Source organism: Cherax quadricarinatus, chromosome 90 (assembly GCF_038502225.1).
Source record: "Cherax quadricarinatus isolate ZL_2023a chromosome 90, ASM3850222v1, whole genome shotgun sequence".
Taxonomy (NCBI): Eukaryota; Metazoa; Arthropoda; class Malacostraca; order Decapoda; family Parastacidae; genus Cherax; species Cherax quadricarinatus.
The window spans coordinates 12033490-12051414 of record NC_091381.1 but is presented as its reverse complement, the minus strand read 5'-3'; the positions used below and the strand labels follow the sequence as shown (position 1 = coordinate 12051414).

The following is a 17925-nucleotide window of genomic DNA, read 5'->3' as shown; positions in this document are numbered from 1 at the left end:
TAGGAATTTTTGGGACACCTAGGTCGCAAAAAATGTTTCCCTTCGATACCTACCATAATCTATCTCTCCACAAGTTGCTCTAGACCAGGAATTCTGGTAAATTTGATATAAATTTGTGGACTGTATGTTAAAATTAATAAATGATTACATATACTCATTTATATAACAGAAGGAGAATTTATAATCATAACACTCACCAATTTGTCTGGAGATTACTGTGTATCATGTACAGAACCCCCTCTCTACCTAAATTTATGATGATAATACTGGCCAGAATTGCAAACATAATTTAGATAGCTTATCTGAGGTTCCTGGAGCTGTGCTGTCTATCGGTTTAATGCTCAAATTATGCAGCAATGCACATCCAACAATTTCGGCTTCTATTTGAGAGGTTGTAAGCGTAATATAACCCCTAGAGCGACGAAAAATATACACCTTACATTAACTTGCTTGAAACACATTAAAAAAACAATGGCATCTCTCCCTGCCCCCCAACGCAGGCGCAGAGCTTCCCTCTCGAGTCTCTTTTTCATTTACAAATTAATTTTCATTAAATACAATGTATTACACTAATTTTCATAAAAAATACACTCTGGATTTTTCGGAAAATACATTATTTTCCAAACTGCGGCCGGCCAGAGTTCGTTGCTAAACGATTCATATTACTCCTTCCTTTAGGAGACGATTCCAGCCGGTTCTGGCTTGAGTGGCTGTTCTACTAGTAGGTCTTACTACAATTTCATCTTCCTGCATCAATTGGTCAGCGTTACTTTCAATATCACTCGTGTCACTTTCCCTTAGATTTTCATTTATGTTTGATTGAATACCATTTAATTCCAAGGGAATCAGTTTATTAATTGTGCGTAAACTTTCCTGGCCATAACACAACACTTTGACATTCCGGACAACACCTTGGGCATCTGGGTACAATGTCAATACTTTGCCCAGAGGCCACAATGTTCGATGTTGTTCAGTGTCAATTAACACAATGTCACCTGGTTGAATGTTCTGTCGATTTACTGCCTCTGTCGCACCATAAAAGTGTTCACGTAGTGTAAGAAGATATTCCTTACGCCACATATTAGACCAATGATCAATTACTTTATTTAACATTTTAAATTTATCACACAACACTGCTGCATCATTGTAATCTTCATCACTTCCGGATTATTTCTATAGACAGGGGCAGCTTCCAATTTCCTTCCACATATTAGGTGAGAAGGTGTTAATACATCTGCATCAGGTGTATCACTCATGTACGAGAGAGGCCTATTATTTATACGATTCTCCGCCTCCACTAACACTGTACGGAATTCTTCCAAATTAATTCTCTTCCGGTGTAGTACTTTACGGAGACACCTCTTCGCTGTGCATATCAGTCTTTCGTACAGCCCTCCCTGCCAAGGGGCTCTTAGAGTAATAAATTTCCAGGTACACCCTCGCTGGGTTAACAGAGATTGAACCTCGTTACTATTATTTAATTCTATCAAGTGTTGAGCACCTGCTACAAAATTTGTGGCATTATCCGAAATCATCAATCTCGGACAGGATCCCCTAGCTGCAAATTTTCGAAACAGCTGTATAAACTGCCCTAGTAGCAGTACAATGAAGAAGCATACATACACTTTCAGTGGAACACCATCTGAAGTACCTGTTAAAATGATTGGCACTATAGTCTACACCTGTTACATGAAATGGTTTCACTAATTGTACACGCTCCTTTGGCAATGGTGGAGGACCTGGGTACGTATAGGATCTGGCATCCACACGGCGACATATTACACAGGATTTAATCACCCTTTTACACTTTGCCGTCCTTGTGGAATCCAGAAGGTATCCCTAATACAATTTATATTATTGTGACCACGAAGAAGTGGCATTTAAACAATAATCAATCGTATGTCCTTGGATCATGGTAGAACACCTAGCTCTTCTGGGTGCGTGATTGTTGTAGGATTGTATGGTCTACTGGGTTAGAGCATCGTGAATTTTCGTTCATTATAGGGCAGGCTAAAACAACATAGGTTCGAATCCTCGGCTAGTCGCAGTGTTGGTATTGATTAAATACCACTTGTTTGTGGTTACAATAATATACTGCTCGTGGAGGTTAGTACACCAAACGGGGAGCAGGATGAAATTTGGTCTGAAGCACCCACACAATCCTATGTCCTCGGATCATGGTACAACACCTATCTCTGCTGGGTGCGTGATTCTTGTAGGATAGCATGGTCCCATTAGTTAGAGTGTCGTGAATTTCTGTTCGCCATGAGGCTAGCTAAAACAGCACTGGTTCGAATCCTCGGCTAGTCGCAGTGTAGTTATTGATTAAATACCACTTGTAATATTATATATATATATATATATATATATATATATATATATATATATATATATATATATATATATATATATATATATATATATATATATATATATATATATATATATGCAAAACAACCACTCTGAAAAAATAGAGAAATTCCAAGCGCTTTCGTGACTACTCACATTATCAAGGAACTATGAAAGTAAAGCATACAAGGAAGCTATATAAGGGGTCAGGCCAGCACCTCACTATCAGATCCCACAGCGGTTAAACACCTGACGCGCACCGACCCAACTTGGATAGGTCCTTTGCACAACTCACCCCACAAACTATTCTACCCAAGAAAATTTAAAAATTATTTGTCCAGTGTATTATTAAATTCTTCCCAAATTCTATTAATTATAAATGGATCTAATTTATATAAACCAAAGGAAATATTCATATTATTGTCAAAACTGCTTTTTATGAAACAAGCTTCAATTATATTCCTGTCGACCATGGACTTGCTTGATACTACTTTCTCAACTTTTTGAAAATCAATTGGATGGTTAAAATTTCTTACATGAATAAATAGAGCATTGGAATCTTGTCCAGTTCTAATGCTATATTTCTGTTGTTTTAATCTTAGTTCGAGATTTTTACCAGTTTGACCGTAATAAACTTTATCGCAAATTTTACAAGGAATCTTATAGACACATCCATCAGCATTTTGGGGGGAATTCTTTATCAAAAGTTTTTATACTTTATCAAGATTTTTGAATACAACTTTAATATTAAAAGTCTTAAGAAGAGAAGGCAAATCAACCAAGTTTTCATGGTAAGGGAGAACCAACATATTTTTAATTGAATAAGGCTGGTTATCCCTTTTTGGATTGTAAAAAGTATTTCTAGCAACTTTAAAAGATTTATCAATTACATTTCTTGGGTATTTTAAATCATTACCTATTTCATAAATTTTGGATATTTCTTCATCTATGAACTCATGACTACAAATTCGTAAAGCTCTCAGAAACATTGATGAGAAAACAGACAGTTTGACTCTATCTTGATGCGAGGAATAATAATGGACATAGGAACAGTTATTTGTAGGTTTTCTGTAAATTTTAAATTTGAATTCATTATTACCCTTAATAATTAAAACATCTAGAAAAGGCAATGAGTTATTTTCTTCAAACTCAACAGTAAAGTTTATAGAATGGGCTAAGCTATTTAATTTTCCAAGGAAATGGTGTATATCTACATTTTTGGGCATAAGACACAAAATATCATCAACATATCTGAACCATTTAGCTCTATTAGGGAGGATTGTGTTAAGTAACCTTGTTTCAAAAAATTCCATGTATAGGTTACTAAGAACAGGTGAAAGAGTATTTCCCATTGCCATACCAAACTTCTGAGTGTAAAATTTATCATTAAATACAAATTTTGCATCAATAATGCAAAGTTTAATAAGTTTAATGATAGTAGGAACTGGCAATGGTAAATCATAGTTAACGAGTTCTTCAGATAAGAAACTTAATAAATCATCAATTTGGGAAGAATTTAATAATACACTGGACAAATAATTTTTAAATTTTCTTGGGTAGAATAGCTTGTGGGGTGAGTTGTGCAAAGGACCTATCCAAGTTGGGTCGGTGCGCGTCAGGTGTTTAACCGTTGTGGGATCTGATAGTGAGGTGCTGGCCTGACCCCTTATATAGCATCCTTGTATGCTTTACTTTCATAGTTCCTTGATAATGTGAGTAGTCACGAAAGCGCTTGGAATTTCTCTATTTTTTCAGAGTGGTTGTTTTGCATATTCCGAAATCACCTGTTTACTGTGATCTTATTGCATATATATATATATATATATATATATATATATATATATATATATATATATATATATATATATATATATATATATGTCGTGCCTAATATGTAAAACTGGTCAATTAGCAAGAACTCATTTAAAATTAAGTCCTTTCTAAAATTTTCTCTCATACGTTTAAAGATATATATTTTTTCATTAAGGTTAATGTAAAAAATTATAATTTTGCACCAAAAAAATCTTAGAAAACTTACCTAACCTTATTATAACAAGCGCAATTTATTTTAGCCTAAATCAATTAAATATGTTTTAGATACGTTTACAATGATTTAATAAAAAAAAATGAAATATATTTTTTTCGTTTGAGGAGGTGGGCAACATGGAGGAGGCGGAGGATGAGGGGTAAAAACTGTGTCTCCCCCTTTTCTCTTTCAAAACAGGTGCGCTTACACCGTTTAGTCTCGTTTCAATAATGGAGTGTGTATTCACCATGTGTGTATATAGTGTTGTTTATAGTGGGTGTTGCGCATAATGTATAGTGTTGTATAGTGATGTGTTGTGGGAGGCAGTGAGTGTGCAACTCTGTCAGGCCTGCCTTCCCAGGTCGTCACCCCACCTCCACTCCTGCCTCATCCGCATCACACAGCCTCCACACCTCCCTCCCTACCCTGCCAACCAGGAGGACGGGAGACCGCTCTCCTCCACCCATTTCCACCCCCACCATGAACCATCTGTTGTATGTGCCATTTTTTCATTCTGCCCAGGATTACCACACAGATTGAGGTATGACAGATGATGCAGCTAGCCAACCACAAAGCCAGAGAAACAGTGCACCCATCAATGAAAGAAGAGGCACATGTCAGGTGTGGGGAGAGTATCGGGCACGCAACAAGAATGGCCTTATTCGTGCACACAATGGGTGTGCTGGATCACATAGACCTCCAGCAGAGAGCAGCCCGCAGCCTCCACAGGCAGATGACAATTCCAATGGCAACCTTCTCACTTGCGAAAATCTTCTGGCATTTAAATCCACTGCTAGCAGTACCCTATCTCATATTAATCCATATGCAGCAGGGAAATTCACGGACCTTCTTAAGCAGGTGAATGGAGGTTCCACCAACTTAGAAGCCCGAGGCACCATTAAAGCATGACACAACCTACTCATGTTCGGCAATGTCTGTCTTGCAGTTCCTGAAAGATGAGGCAAATTGTTAACTACATTAATCATCAAGGCAGTGCGCAACTACCCAAGAACGGATAATTATGTCCCTCTGCCCCAGCATCGCAGGAATCACAGAGGTAGACCCACGACAAATTCCACTGAAAACGAGAAAATTGGCACAAAGTTGAAGAAGGTGACACAGTGGGAGCAATCATAATAATTACAAGTGACGACACTGCAGCTCACAAGGATGAGACCACAGCCCCAGCACTAAGAGACAATCACCCAACATGGGACACCAAAGTCGTCAACAACAACCCTGAGGAAGACCCCATCTCTGAACAATTAATTTTGCCAGAATCAGAAGCCTATAAGGCGATCGTGTCATTTCCGGCTGGATCTGAAGGAGGTTACACTGGAATTCGACCACAACACCTCAAAGAGATGGTAAGTCCGGTTCTCGGTGCATCTGCATCAATTCTTCTCACCGAGTTAACAACCTTCGTCAACAACTTCCTGGCTGGGCGGATCCCAGAAGAAATTAAAACTTTCTTTTTTTTTGGAGCCTCATTATACGCTTTGAAGAAGAAGGATGGGGAAATTAGACCCACTGCTGTTGGTAACACTTTGCCGTCTCGTTGCCAAAGCAGCAGTAAGAAACATTTGCCTAAAAGCTGCCAGTTTACTCCAGCCATACCAGCTTGGCTTTGGCGTCTCTCTAAGCAGAGAAGCGCCCCAGTTCATTCGGCAAGGGCCTATATCAGGGACCTACCAGAAGACAAGGTCATACTCAAACTTAACTTTAGAAATGCCTTTAAATATGGTGAAAAGAGATGTGGTCCTGCCGGCCGTTCAGGATTGGTTCCCCAGTCTTTTTCCCTTCATTTCAGCTGGCTACAGCGTACCCTCAATTCTTTTGTTTGGCAAACGTGAAATTTCCTCATCAGAGGGCGTTCAGAAGGGTGATCCACTCGCTCCACTTCTCTTCTGCTTGGCAGTAAGAGAACTAACTTCCATCCTATGCAACGAACTGGTATGGTTTGTTTGCAGTCGTGTCATTACGATTTCGTGAGTTATGTTAAAGGCTTTGAGGGGACTTGAGCTAGAATTCGTCACATAAGAACATAAGAACGAAGGAACACTGCAGCAGGCCTACTGGCCCATGCGAGGCAGGTCCAAGTCTCCTACCGGCTTAAGCCAATGCACCCAACCTAGTCAGGTCAGGTCACATTGACTTAAGAACATAAGAACATAAGAACGATGGAACACTGCAGAAGGCCTACTGGCCCATGCGAGGCAGGTCCAAGTCTCCTACCGGCTTAAGCCAATGCACCCAACCTAGTCAGGTCAGGTCACATTGACTTAAGGGAGGAACACGGCAACCGACCTGGTAGCACAAGCTATCAGGTCTAACTCACACCCACCCACATCTACTCATGTATTTATCCAACCTATTTTTAAAGCTACACAACGTTCTGGCCTCTATAACGGTACTTGGGAGTTTGTTCCACTCATCCACAACTCTATTACCAAACCAGTACTTTCCTATATCCTTCCTGAATCTGAATTTTTCCAACTTAAAACCATTGCTGCGAGTCCTGTCTAGGCTAGATATTTTCAGCACACTATTTACATCCCCTTTATTTATTCCTGTCTTCCATTTATACACCTCAATCATATCCCCCCTAATTCTACGTCTTTCTAGAGAGTGCAGTTTCAGGGCCCTTAGTCTATCCTCATAGGGAAGGTTTCTGATACATGGGATCAACTTTGTCATCCTCCTTTGTACATTTTCCAGAGAATTTATATCCATTCTGTAATACGGTGACCAAAACTGTGCAGCATAATCTAAATGAGGCCTAACCAAGGATGTATAGAGTTGAAGAACAACCTGAGGACTCCTATTATTTATGCTTCTTGTTATGAAGCCAAGGATTCTATTAGCTTTATTGCGAACACTTATGCACTGTTGTCTTGGGAGGAACACGGCAACCGACCTGGTAGCACAAGCTATCAGGTCCAACTCACACCCACCCACATCCACTCATGTATTTATCCAGTCTACCCTTAAAGCTACACAACGTTCTGGCCTCTATAACTGTACTTGGGAGTTTGTTCCACTCATCCACAACTCTATTACCAAACCAGTACTTTCCTATATCCTTCCAGAATCTGAAATTTTCCAACTTAAAACCATTGCTGCTAGTCCTGTCTAGGCTAGATATTTTCAGCACACTATTTACATCCCCTTTATTTATTCCTGTCTTCCATTTATACACCTCAATCATATCCCCCCTAATTCTACCTCTTTCTAGAGAGTGCAGATTCAGGGCCCTTAGTCTATCCTCATAGGGAAGGTTTCTGATACATGGGATCAACTTTGTCATCCTCCTTTGTACGTTTTCCATTGCATTTATATCCATTCTGTAATACGGTGACCAAAACTGTGCAGCATAATCTAAATGAGGCCTAACCAAGGATGTATAGAGTTGAAGAACAACCTGAGGACTCCTATTATTTATGCTTCTTGATATGAAGCCAAGGATTCTATTAGCTTTATTGCGAACACTTATGCACTGTTGTCTTGGTTTCAGATTACTGCTAACCATAACTCCTAAATCTTTTTCGCAATCCGTAATATAAAGATCTACATTATTTAGTTTACATGTGGCATGGTTATTGTCCTGTCCAACATTCAGAACTTTGCATTTGTCTATATTAAACTTCATCCGCCACTTCTCCGACCACTGCATCAGTCTATTCAAATCTTCCTGGAGTGCTCTAATGTCCTCGTCAGAATGAATTCGACGGCCTTTTTTGGTGTCATCTGCAAACTTGCTGATGTCGCTCTTTTTGCCCTCGTCTATGTCGTTTATGTAGATTGTGAACAGCAGGGGGCCCAACACTGACCCCTGTGGAACACCGCTCGTGACGCTTCCCCACTCTGATTTCTCCCCATTTATGCAAACTCTGCTGCCTATTTGTCAACCATGCCTCTATCCAGGAAAAAAATTCTCCTCCTATTCCATGTGCCTTAATTTTCCTCAATAGTCTCTGATGTGGGACCCTGTCAAAAGCCTTACTGAAGTCCATATACACAATAACATATTCATTACCATGATCTACCTCCTCAAATACCTTAGTGAAAAAAGTTAATAAATTCGTAAGGCAGGAACGCCCCTTTGTAAAACCATGCTGAGATTCGTTGATTAATTTATGCTTTTCAAGGTGGCTACGAACTGCCTCGGCAATTATTGATTCCATAAATTTTCCCACTATGGAGGTTAGGCTTATTGGTCTATAGGTCGAAGCTAGGGACCTGTCACCTGCTTTGAAAATAGGTATCACATTTGCCATTTTCCACTTATCTGGCACCATGCCAGTTTGTAGTGATATGATGCCAGTTTGTAGTGATATGGAGGTTCGTCTGTAAAAACTTGCATTTGTGGTCACAGTGGTGCCTATGCTAACCTTCCTATGGTGTAGAAATATACCTAGTTGGACGAATCTTATTGTGGCTAGCTGGTCCAGTGGCTAACGCGACGGTCTGGAGTTTTGAGACTCTCTGACCGCGGGTTCTATCCCGCCCGTGGTATGGTATATATATGTGTGTGTGTGTGTGTGTACTCACCTAATTGTACTCACCTAATTGTGGTTGCAGGGGTCGAGACTCAGCTCCTGGCCCCGCCTCTTCACTGATCGCTACTGGGTTCTCTCTCTCTCTGCTTCCTGAGCTTTGTCATACCTCTTCTTAAAACTATGTATGGTTCCTGCCTCCACTACTTCACTTGCTAGGCTATTCCACTTGCTGACGTCTTTATGACTGAAGAAATACTTCGTAACGTCCCTGTGACTCGTCTGAGTCTTCAGCTTCCAGTTGTGACCCCTTGTCCCTGTGTCCCCTCTCTGGAACATCCTATCTCTGTCCACCTTGTCTATTCCCCGCAGTATCTTGTATGTCGTTATCATGTCTCCCCTGACCCTTCTGTCCTCCAGTGTCGTCAGTCCGATTTCCCTTAACCTTTCCTCGTACGACATTCCCTTGAGCTCTGGGACTAGCCTTGTTGCAAACCTTTGTACTTTCTCTAACTTCTTGACGTGCTTGACCAGGTGTGGGTTCCAGACTGGTGCTGCATACTCCAGTATGGGCCTAACATACAGTGTACAGTGTGTGTGTGTGTGTGTGTGTGTGTGTGTGTGTGTGTGTGTGTAAGAATCGCAAACGAGCGATATAAGATACGAAACAACCACAGGGGGGGTTGCATAAGGTGGAAACATTCAGTGCCCCTGCCACCATGGCAGGTCACATTTTCAGGAGCAAATGTTACCTGCCATCGTTTTCCCCAGGTTGATGTAGTCGTAAGCCGGTGAAAAATGTAATTTAGAGCAACTGGAGTTTCCTCTCTTGAATAAGTACAGTCGTCTGCATATGCTCTCTCTCTCTCTCTCTCTCTCTCTCTCTCTCTCTCTCTCTCTCTCTCTCTCTCTCTCTCTCTCTCTCTCTCTCTCTCTCTCTCTCTTTCTCTTTCTCTTTCCTGAGGAATACCGCCACACATCATGCAATAACATTGTCTTTTCTTCATTATAGTGCCATCAGAGAGGATATAATAACCTCTCCTCTTGCTTTATTATACATTGCTACTGTGCTGTGTGAAGTAACTTTCTCTCGTTCCTCTAGACACGTACTTTGTCTTTCTCTCATTCACAGTGGCCACATGGAGTGTAAAGTAATATTTCTTTCTCTCTCTCCCCTCACAGTGCCACCAGACAGCGTACGAATCCTGGACGTAAATGCAAACGAGATGAGCTCAACAATTGGCCCCTACGTACTGGGGATGACACTCACTCTCAAGTGTGTAGCCACAGGAGGTAATTATAATGTTATGTGACCTCATCCATTTCCTCGAAATTTATGCCAGATGATTTACACAAATATATTTAGTATAGCTATGTCGTCCCCTCTGACTTGGCCAGCCACTATTGTCCCTTATAATGAAGTCTCATGTAAGCATGAGTACACTTAGTATGCCAGCGTGAGTACACTTGGCCACCCACTATTGTCCCTTATAATGAAGTCTCATGTAAGCATGAGTACACTTAGTATGCCAGCATGAGTACACTTGGCCAGCCACTATTGTCCCTTATAATGAAGTCTCATGTAAGCATGAGTACACTTAGTATACCAGCGTGAGTACACTTGGCCAGCCACTATTGTCCCTTATAATGAAGTCTCATGTAAGCATGAGTACACTTAGTATGCCGCCAGCGTGAGTACACTTGGCCAGCCACTATTGTCCCTTATAATGAAGTCTCATGTAAGCATGAGTACACTTAGTATACCAGCGTGAGTACACATGGCCAGCCACTATTGTCCCTTATAATGAGGTCTCATGTAAGTATGAGTACACTTAGTATGCCAGCGTGAGTACACTTGGCCAGCCACTATTGTCCCTTATAATGAAGTCTCATGTAAGCATGAGTACACTTAGTATACCAGCGTGAGTACACTTGGCCAGCCACTATTGTCCCTTATAATGAAGTCTCATGTAAGCATGAGTACACTTAGTATGCCAGCGTGAGTACACTTGGCCAGCCACTATTGTCCCTTATAATGAAGTCTCATGTAAGCATGAGTACACTTAGTATGCCAGCGTGAGTACACTTGGCCAGCCACTATTGTCCCTTATAATGAAGTCTCATGTAAGCATGAGTACACTTAGTATGCCAGCGTGAGTACACTTGGCCAGCCACTATTGTCCCTTATAATGAAGTCTCATGTAAGCATGAGTACACTTAGTATGCCAGCGTGAGTACACTTGGCCAGCCACTATTGTCCCTTATAATGAAGTCTCATGTAAGCATGAGTACACTTAGTATACCAGCGTGAGTACACTTGGCCAGCCACTATTGTCCCTTATAATGAAGTCTCATGTAAGCATGAGTACACTTAGTATACCAGCGTGAGTACACTTGGCCAGCCACTATTGTCCCTTATAATGAAGTCTCATGTAAGCATGAGTACACTTAGTATGCATAGAAGAGAAACAGAAAAACTAGCGAACATATCACAATACGCCGGAAGCGGTTCATAAAATGTCATCTTTAAAAATGGCTGCAGTCGTATTTTCACTGTACTTACTTCAGCTCATGTTTCAATTAGAGATGCCATCCTGGTGTCTAAATATATGTTTGTTGAGTCAAGGAATTCAAATTAAAGTTTTCTAATGCATATGAATATGGAATTTCAAAACAAACCGATCACATGCAATTAACTAGAAAGAAATTTTCAGGAACGTTGACATAAATATGAAATTAGGATTTCCTTGCATTAAATGTATGCTGTTACTTACATATTTTTGTCTATTACAGTTAGTACAAATAAAGTCTTGCTGGGTAGGTTTCTTTAAATAAAGAACATTTACATTAATAATTAAAATTATTTCCAAGTTTCAATTTTTGAAATGCCAAAATTACTCCAATTAAAAGTACAGACGAGAAAAATCACCACTTTTAATAATTGGAGGAAGAGAGTTGGGAAGCAGCTGAGAGAAGAGAATATATATAGTAGCATAAAGAATATATTAAATATCAGAAGAAATTTACTTTTTCTATTTTTGGTCAGCAAAGAAATCGTAGAATCCAGTAAAATAAAGTCAAGAGCTCCACCAAACTGATCTGATAAAGAGAGAATATAATGTTTCCATTCTTAATCTGATAAGCAAGTTTTGGTTTTCCATCCAAACATTTGCTGAAGTTGGCTGCAAATAATTGTTTTATCAACGAGGTAAAAGAGAAGATTGTGAGTCCGGTGGTAAGTGGAACCATGAGAAGCGACTAAGACACCAGGTATGAACGTAGTGTTAGTAATCATGAGAATCAAACCCGCCCTGAGATTCATAAGATCTTATGAGTTTAAACTAGTCCACCTTAACATTATGGAAGAGATAATTGCTTTAGTTCATCAACAAGTAAAAACGAGTCCTCGATGATGTTTGCAGCAAATATGAGAGAATAATAAAATAGTCCATCCTAACGGAAAGTAGATATAATCAGGTCAATAACAAAGGACATCACAAATGTTTTAATGAAAATTTAATTTTGGACTCTACGACAGATTTTTCTGGACACGTTTTAAATAGCTACTGACTTTTCAGATGAAATGATGTCGCTTTTATCAGCATTTTTCAACATTAACAAGTCACTTCTAATGTTACAAAGTAATGCTGAGGAAGATGTAGACGCATCAGCGAAAGATTTATCAGAAAACGGAAGTGATGACGAATGTAGTGAAGAGAAAAAGACTTCTACTAATGAAAGAAAGATTAGGTTGTTAGCAAATAATATTTACCCAACAACATACCATTCTCTTCATCATACAAGAAAAAAACTCATTTTTATGTTATGGTTGGTCACAGTACAGGACAACTGTGAAAGTAAAGAAGTAATTACATGCATGAAGACAACATTAATTACAGTGAAAGACTGTGCAGTAACGCGGAAAAGTCAGCAGTTATCAGAATACACTAAACACACAAGTGGAGATGAAGAGTCAACACTGCCGATCATCTTTGATTCCTAAATCTTCACTATAGCTGCCAGTGACACTTTTAATCATGAAGTTCGATCAACAATATCCGGTACTAATGTTTCATGCATAATTGTCAGTGATCTATTTCAGATGTATCCTTTCCATACCTCAGACCAAAAAACATCAACCAATAAGCCTAACCTCCATAGTGGGAAAATTTATGGAATCAATAATTGCCGAGGCAGTTCGTAGCCATCTTGAAAAGCATAAATTAATCAACGAATCTCAGCATGGTTTTACAAAGGGGCGTTCCTGCCTTACGAATTTATTAACTTTTTTCACTAAGGTATTTGAGGAGGTAGATCATGGTAATGAATATGATATTGTGTATATGGACTTCAGTAAGGCTTTTGACAGGGTCCCACATCAGAGACTATTGAGGAAAATTAAAGCACATGGAATAGGAGGAGAAATTTTTTCCTGGATAGAGGCATGGTTGACAAATAGGCAGCAGAGAGTTTGCATAAATGGGGAGAAATCAGAGTGGGGAAGCGTCACGAGCGGTGTTCCACAGGGGTCAGTGTTGGGCCCCCTGCTGTTCACAATCTACATAAACGACATAGATGAGGGCATAAAGAGCGACATCGGCAAGTTTGCCGATGACACCAAAATAGGCCGTCGAATTCATTCTGACGAGGACATTCGAGCACTCCAGGAAGATTTGAATAGACTGATGCAGTGGTCGGAGAAGTGGCAGATGCAGTTTAATATAGACAAATGCAAAGTTCTAAATGTTGGACAGGACAATAACCATGCCACATATAAACTAAATAATGTAGATCTTAATATTACGGATTGCGAAAAAGATTTAGGAGTTCTGGTTAGCAGTAATCTGAAACCAAGACAACAGTGCATAAGTGTTCGCAATAAAGCTAATAGAATCCTTGGCTTCATATCAAGAAGCATAAATAATAGGAGTCCTCAGGTTGTTCTTCAACTCTATACATCCTTGGTTAGGCCTCATTTAGATTATGCTGCACAGTTTTGGTCACCGTATTACAGAATGGATATAAATTCTCTGGAAAATGTACAAAGGAGGATGACAAAGATGATCCCATGTATCAGAAACCTTCCCTATGAGGATAGACTAAGGGCCCTGAAACTGCACTCTCTAGAAAGACGTAGAATTAGGGGGGATATGATTGAGGTGTATAAATGGAAGACAGGAATAAATAAAGGGGATGTAAATAGTGTGCTGAAAATATCTAGCCTAGACAGGACTCGCAGCAATGGTTTTAAGTTGGAAAAATTCAGATTCAGGAAGGATATAGGAAAGTACTGGTTTGGTAATAGAGTTGTGGATGAGTGGAACAAACTCCCAAGTACCGTTATAGAGGCCAGAACGTTGTGTAGCTTTAAAAATAGGTTGGATAAATACATGAGTAGATGTGGGTGGGTGTGAGTTAGACCTGATAGCTTGTGCTAACAGGTCGGTTGCCGTGTTCCTCCCTTAAGTCAATGTGACCTGACCTGACTAGGTTGGGTGCTTTGGCTTAAGCCGGTAGGAGACTTGGACCTGCCTCGCATGGGCCAGTAGGCCTTCTGCAGTGTTCCTTCGTTCTTATGTTCTTATATTCTTATGTAAACAATATAGGAAATTTTTAGAAGTGATCTATTGACATTAAATATGCTTTGAGATGACAGTGATTTTCCTTCTAGACAAATGAAGCATCTTTTCTGAACTTGAGAAGCCGTTAGATTACTCCCTCCAACACCGTAATGTAATAAAATTACAATTATTGTACATTTGTTGCCACAAGTTCGCCAACATAGAACAAAAACTATGAAAATATTTAAAAAAAATTTTTTTTATCAAAGTGTGTTCAAATGCCACACAAAACGAAAAAGTATACAGGGTAGACTTCGTTTCTGACAGCTACACTTAGCAGTCACATAAAGTGGGAGAGAGAAAATGATGAAAAACCACTGATCCAGTTGAACTGAATAAAATAAAATGCAATACTCCTATTCCCATTCAGATGGACAAGTTCCGACCTTACAACATAAAGAAATTCTCCAGTTGGTTGTCAGTAATTGTTTCATCAACAGAGAATAACACCAGATATGTACAGTTGGCAACCCAAAACTTTAGACGAATTTGGGCCGGTGAAGACATGCAGTAACTATTCCAAATAGTTTGATATAAGTAACTATAATTTTAGTTACTTATATCATAGTGTGACATTAGTAATATTTTACATTGATTTCTCTCTCTCTCTCACTCTGTCTCTCAAAGGTTGTTAGGGATCGACACCATGCCCAGCCCTTCTAGGGCAGGGTAGGTTCCAGAGCCAGAGCTTGCAGCTCACAAGACTGCTATTCCCATTAGCCTCCCTGGGGCGGGGATGGCAGATCAGAGAGACCTAGCTTCTCCCTACGAGCCCCATGAAGGCGGGGAACGTGGTTAGGCCTGGGGACAGTTGGTCCCAACGATGAGGAGGTAGTTGTACCTCCTCCCATGGGAGACATTAGTCTGAGATACTCCCGAGAAAGGGAGCCAAAGCCGGGCCACCACTTGGCTTGCCCGAGCCGGGAGAGTACCGGCGAATCAAGAAGAAGATTGTTAGGATTATTTACGTTATTATAGTTTTAGCTTTAAAATATGTTAAACACTAATAAGAGTGAGAACTTTTCAATTTTTATAGAACCTGCCTCGGAAGAACCAGTAGGTCTGCTATATTGTTCCTCAAGCTAGAGACTAAGTAGTAATGACCTGCTACCATCAACACAAATATCAAACACCAAAATTGTTGAATTATAATTACTGTAGACATTTCAAAGTGTACAGGAAGTAAATAAATGAGCACCGCCGTAGGTCTATGACATGAAGGAAGTTAGTAAGGGAGTGAGGCAGAAGTGTGGAAGGGAAGATATAATCATTTGTCAATGAATTAGTAATGCATACGATCGTCAGAAATGAAGAACGTATGTGTACTCACCTATTTGTGGTTGCAGGGGTCGATTCATAGCTCCTGGCCCCGCCTCTTCACTGACTGCTACTGGGTCCTCTCTCTCCCTGCTCCTGAGCTTTATCAAACCTCATCTTAAAACTATGTATGTTTCCTGCCTCCACTACGTCACTTTCTAGGCTATTCCACTTCCTGGCAGCTCTATGACTGAAGAAATACTTCCTAACGTCCCTTTGACTCATAGGAGTCTTCAACTTCCAATTGTGACTTCTTGTTTCTGTGTACCATCTCTGGAACATCCTGCTTTTGCCCACCTTGTCAATTCCTGGCAGGATTTTATATGTCGTTATCATGTTTCCTCTGACACTTCTGTCCTCCAGTGTCGTCAGGCAAATTTTCCTTAACCTTTTTTTGTAGGGCAATCTCCTTAGCTCTGGGACTAGTCTCGTTGCAAACCTTTGTACTTTCTCTAATTTCTTGATGTGCTTGACCAGGTGTGGATTCCAAACTGGTGCTGCATACTCCAATATGAGCTTGACGTACACGGTGTACAGAGTCTTGAACGATTCCTTACTAAGGTATCAGAACGCTATTCTTAGGTTTGCCAGACTACCGAGTGTAGAAGCAGTTATCTGGTTGATGTGCACCTCAGGAGATATGCTTGGTATTATACTCACCCCACGATCTTTTTTCCTTCAGTGAGGTTTCTAGTTTTTGGCCACCTGTGGTCTTCTTTGCCCTTCCCCGATCTTCATGACTTTGCACTTGGTAGGGTTAAATTCAAGGAACCAGTTGCTGGTCCAGGCTTGTAGCCTGTCCAGGTCTCTTTGTAGTCCTGCCTGATCCTCGACCGATTTAATTCTTCTCATTAACTTCACATCATCTGCAAACAAGAACACTTCTGGAGTCTATCCCTTCCGTTATGTCATATACATATACCAAAAACAGCACAGGTCCTAGGACTGACCCCTGTGGAACCCCGCTCTTAACAGGCGCCCACTCGGACACCTCGTCACGTACCATGACTCGTTGTTGCCTCCCTGTCAGGTATTCTCTGTTAAGCATGCCTGATCCTCTAGTATTTGCATTAACCTCTTGTGAGGAACTGTGTGGGAGTGGAAGAGGGATGGGGGGAGGGTGGGGGAGAGGAGAGTGTGTGGGTCTGTATATGTGGGAGTGTGTAGGTGTGAGCATGTGCGTGTGTGTGTGTGTGTGTATGTGTGTGTGTGTGTAGAACTATATGATTGTGGGTTTATTAAGTGTGTGAAAAGTAGATGGGATTGTGCTATGGTGTATGAGCGTGTATATGGAGTCTGAGTGTGACACGTAGTGTACAGTGCTCCTCTACCTGACCAGACCCACACCCAGCTACTAGATTATGTCCTCTGTGAGTATACTTCTTGCTATTCTAATAGACACCTGTCTGCTCGCCCTCCTGTTCTACTATAAAATACTAATTGCTATTTGTTACTGAGTACTTGATATCCTATTCTTTATCATACTAGGAGAGTTGGACAGTTCACAAATAGCTTGGCGGCTAATTGGAACTCACACCCGACTCCCTGAAACCCACTCATAGGTGAGATACTTGCGATGCAGCCTGTAGCATCCTGTAGATTATCCTACTCTATGTGATGTCCGGGTTGGACACGTGGTTCAATTACTGGACAACATGTCCAGCCTGTCCAGGTCTTTTTGTAGTCCTGCCTGATCCTCGATCGATTTAATTCTCCTCACTAACTTCACATCATCTGCAAATAGGGACACTTCTGAGTCTATCCCTTCTGTTATGTCATTCACATATACCAAAAACAGCACAAGTCCTAGGACTGACCCCTGCGGAACCGCGCACATCACAGGCGCCCACTCTGACTCCTCGTCATTTACTATGATTCGTTGTTTCCTCCCTGTCAGGTATTCTCTGATCCATTGCAGTGTCTTTCCTGTTATGCATGATAGATCCTCTAACTTTTGAACTAGTCTCTTGTGTGGAACTGTGTCGAAAGCCTTCAAGCAGTCGAAGAAAATGCAGTCTACATCCCCCGTCTCTTTCTCTCGCCTTATTTCTGTTACCTTGTCATAAAACTCAGTAGGTTTGCGACGCAGGATTTCCCTTCCCTGAAACCGTTCTGG

General features: G+C 40.6%; 1 protein-coding gene across 1 annotated transcript in view; it reads left to right on the top strand.

The window, feature by feature from the left end:
* LOC128693278 (uncharacterized) overlaps window positions 1-17925 on the top strand; it is a 586781-nt gene that overhangs the window by 187658 nt on the left and 381198 nt on the right. Inside the window, exon 4 of the mRNA XM_070104248.1 lies at window positions 10054-10164. Coding sequence (XP_069960349.1) covers window positions 10054-10164 — 111 coding nt within the window. The remainder of the gene's footprint in view (window positions 1-10053; window positions 10165-17925) is intronic.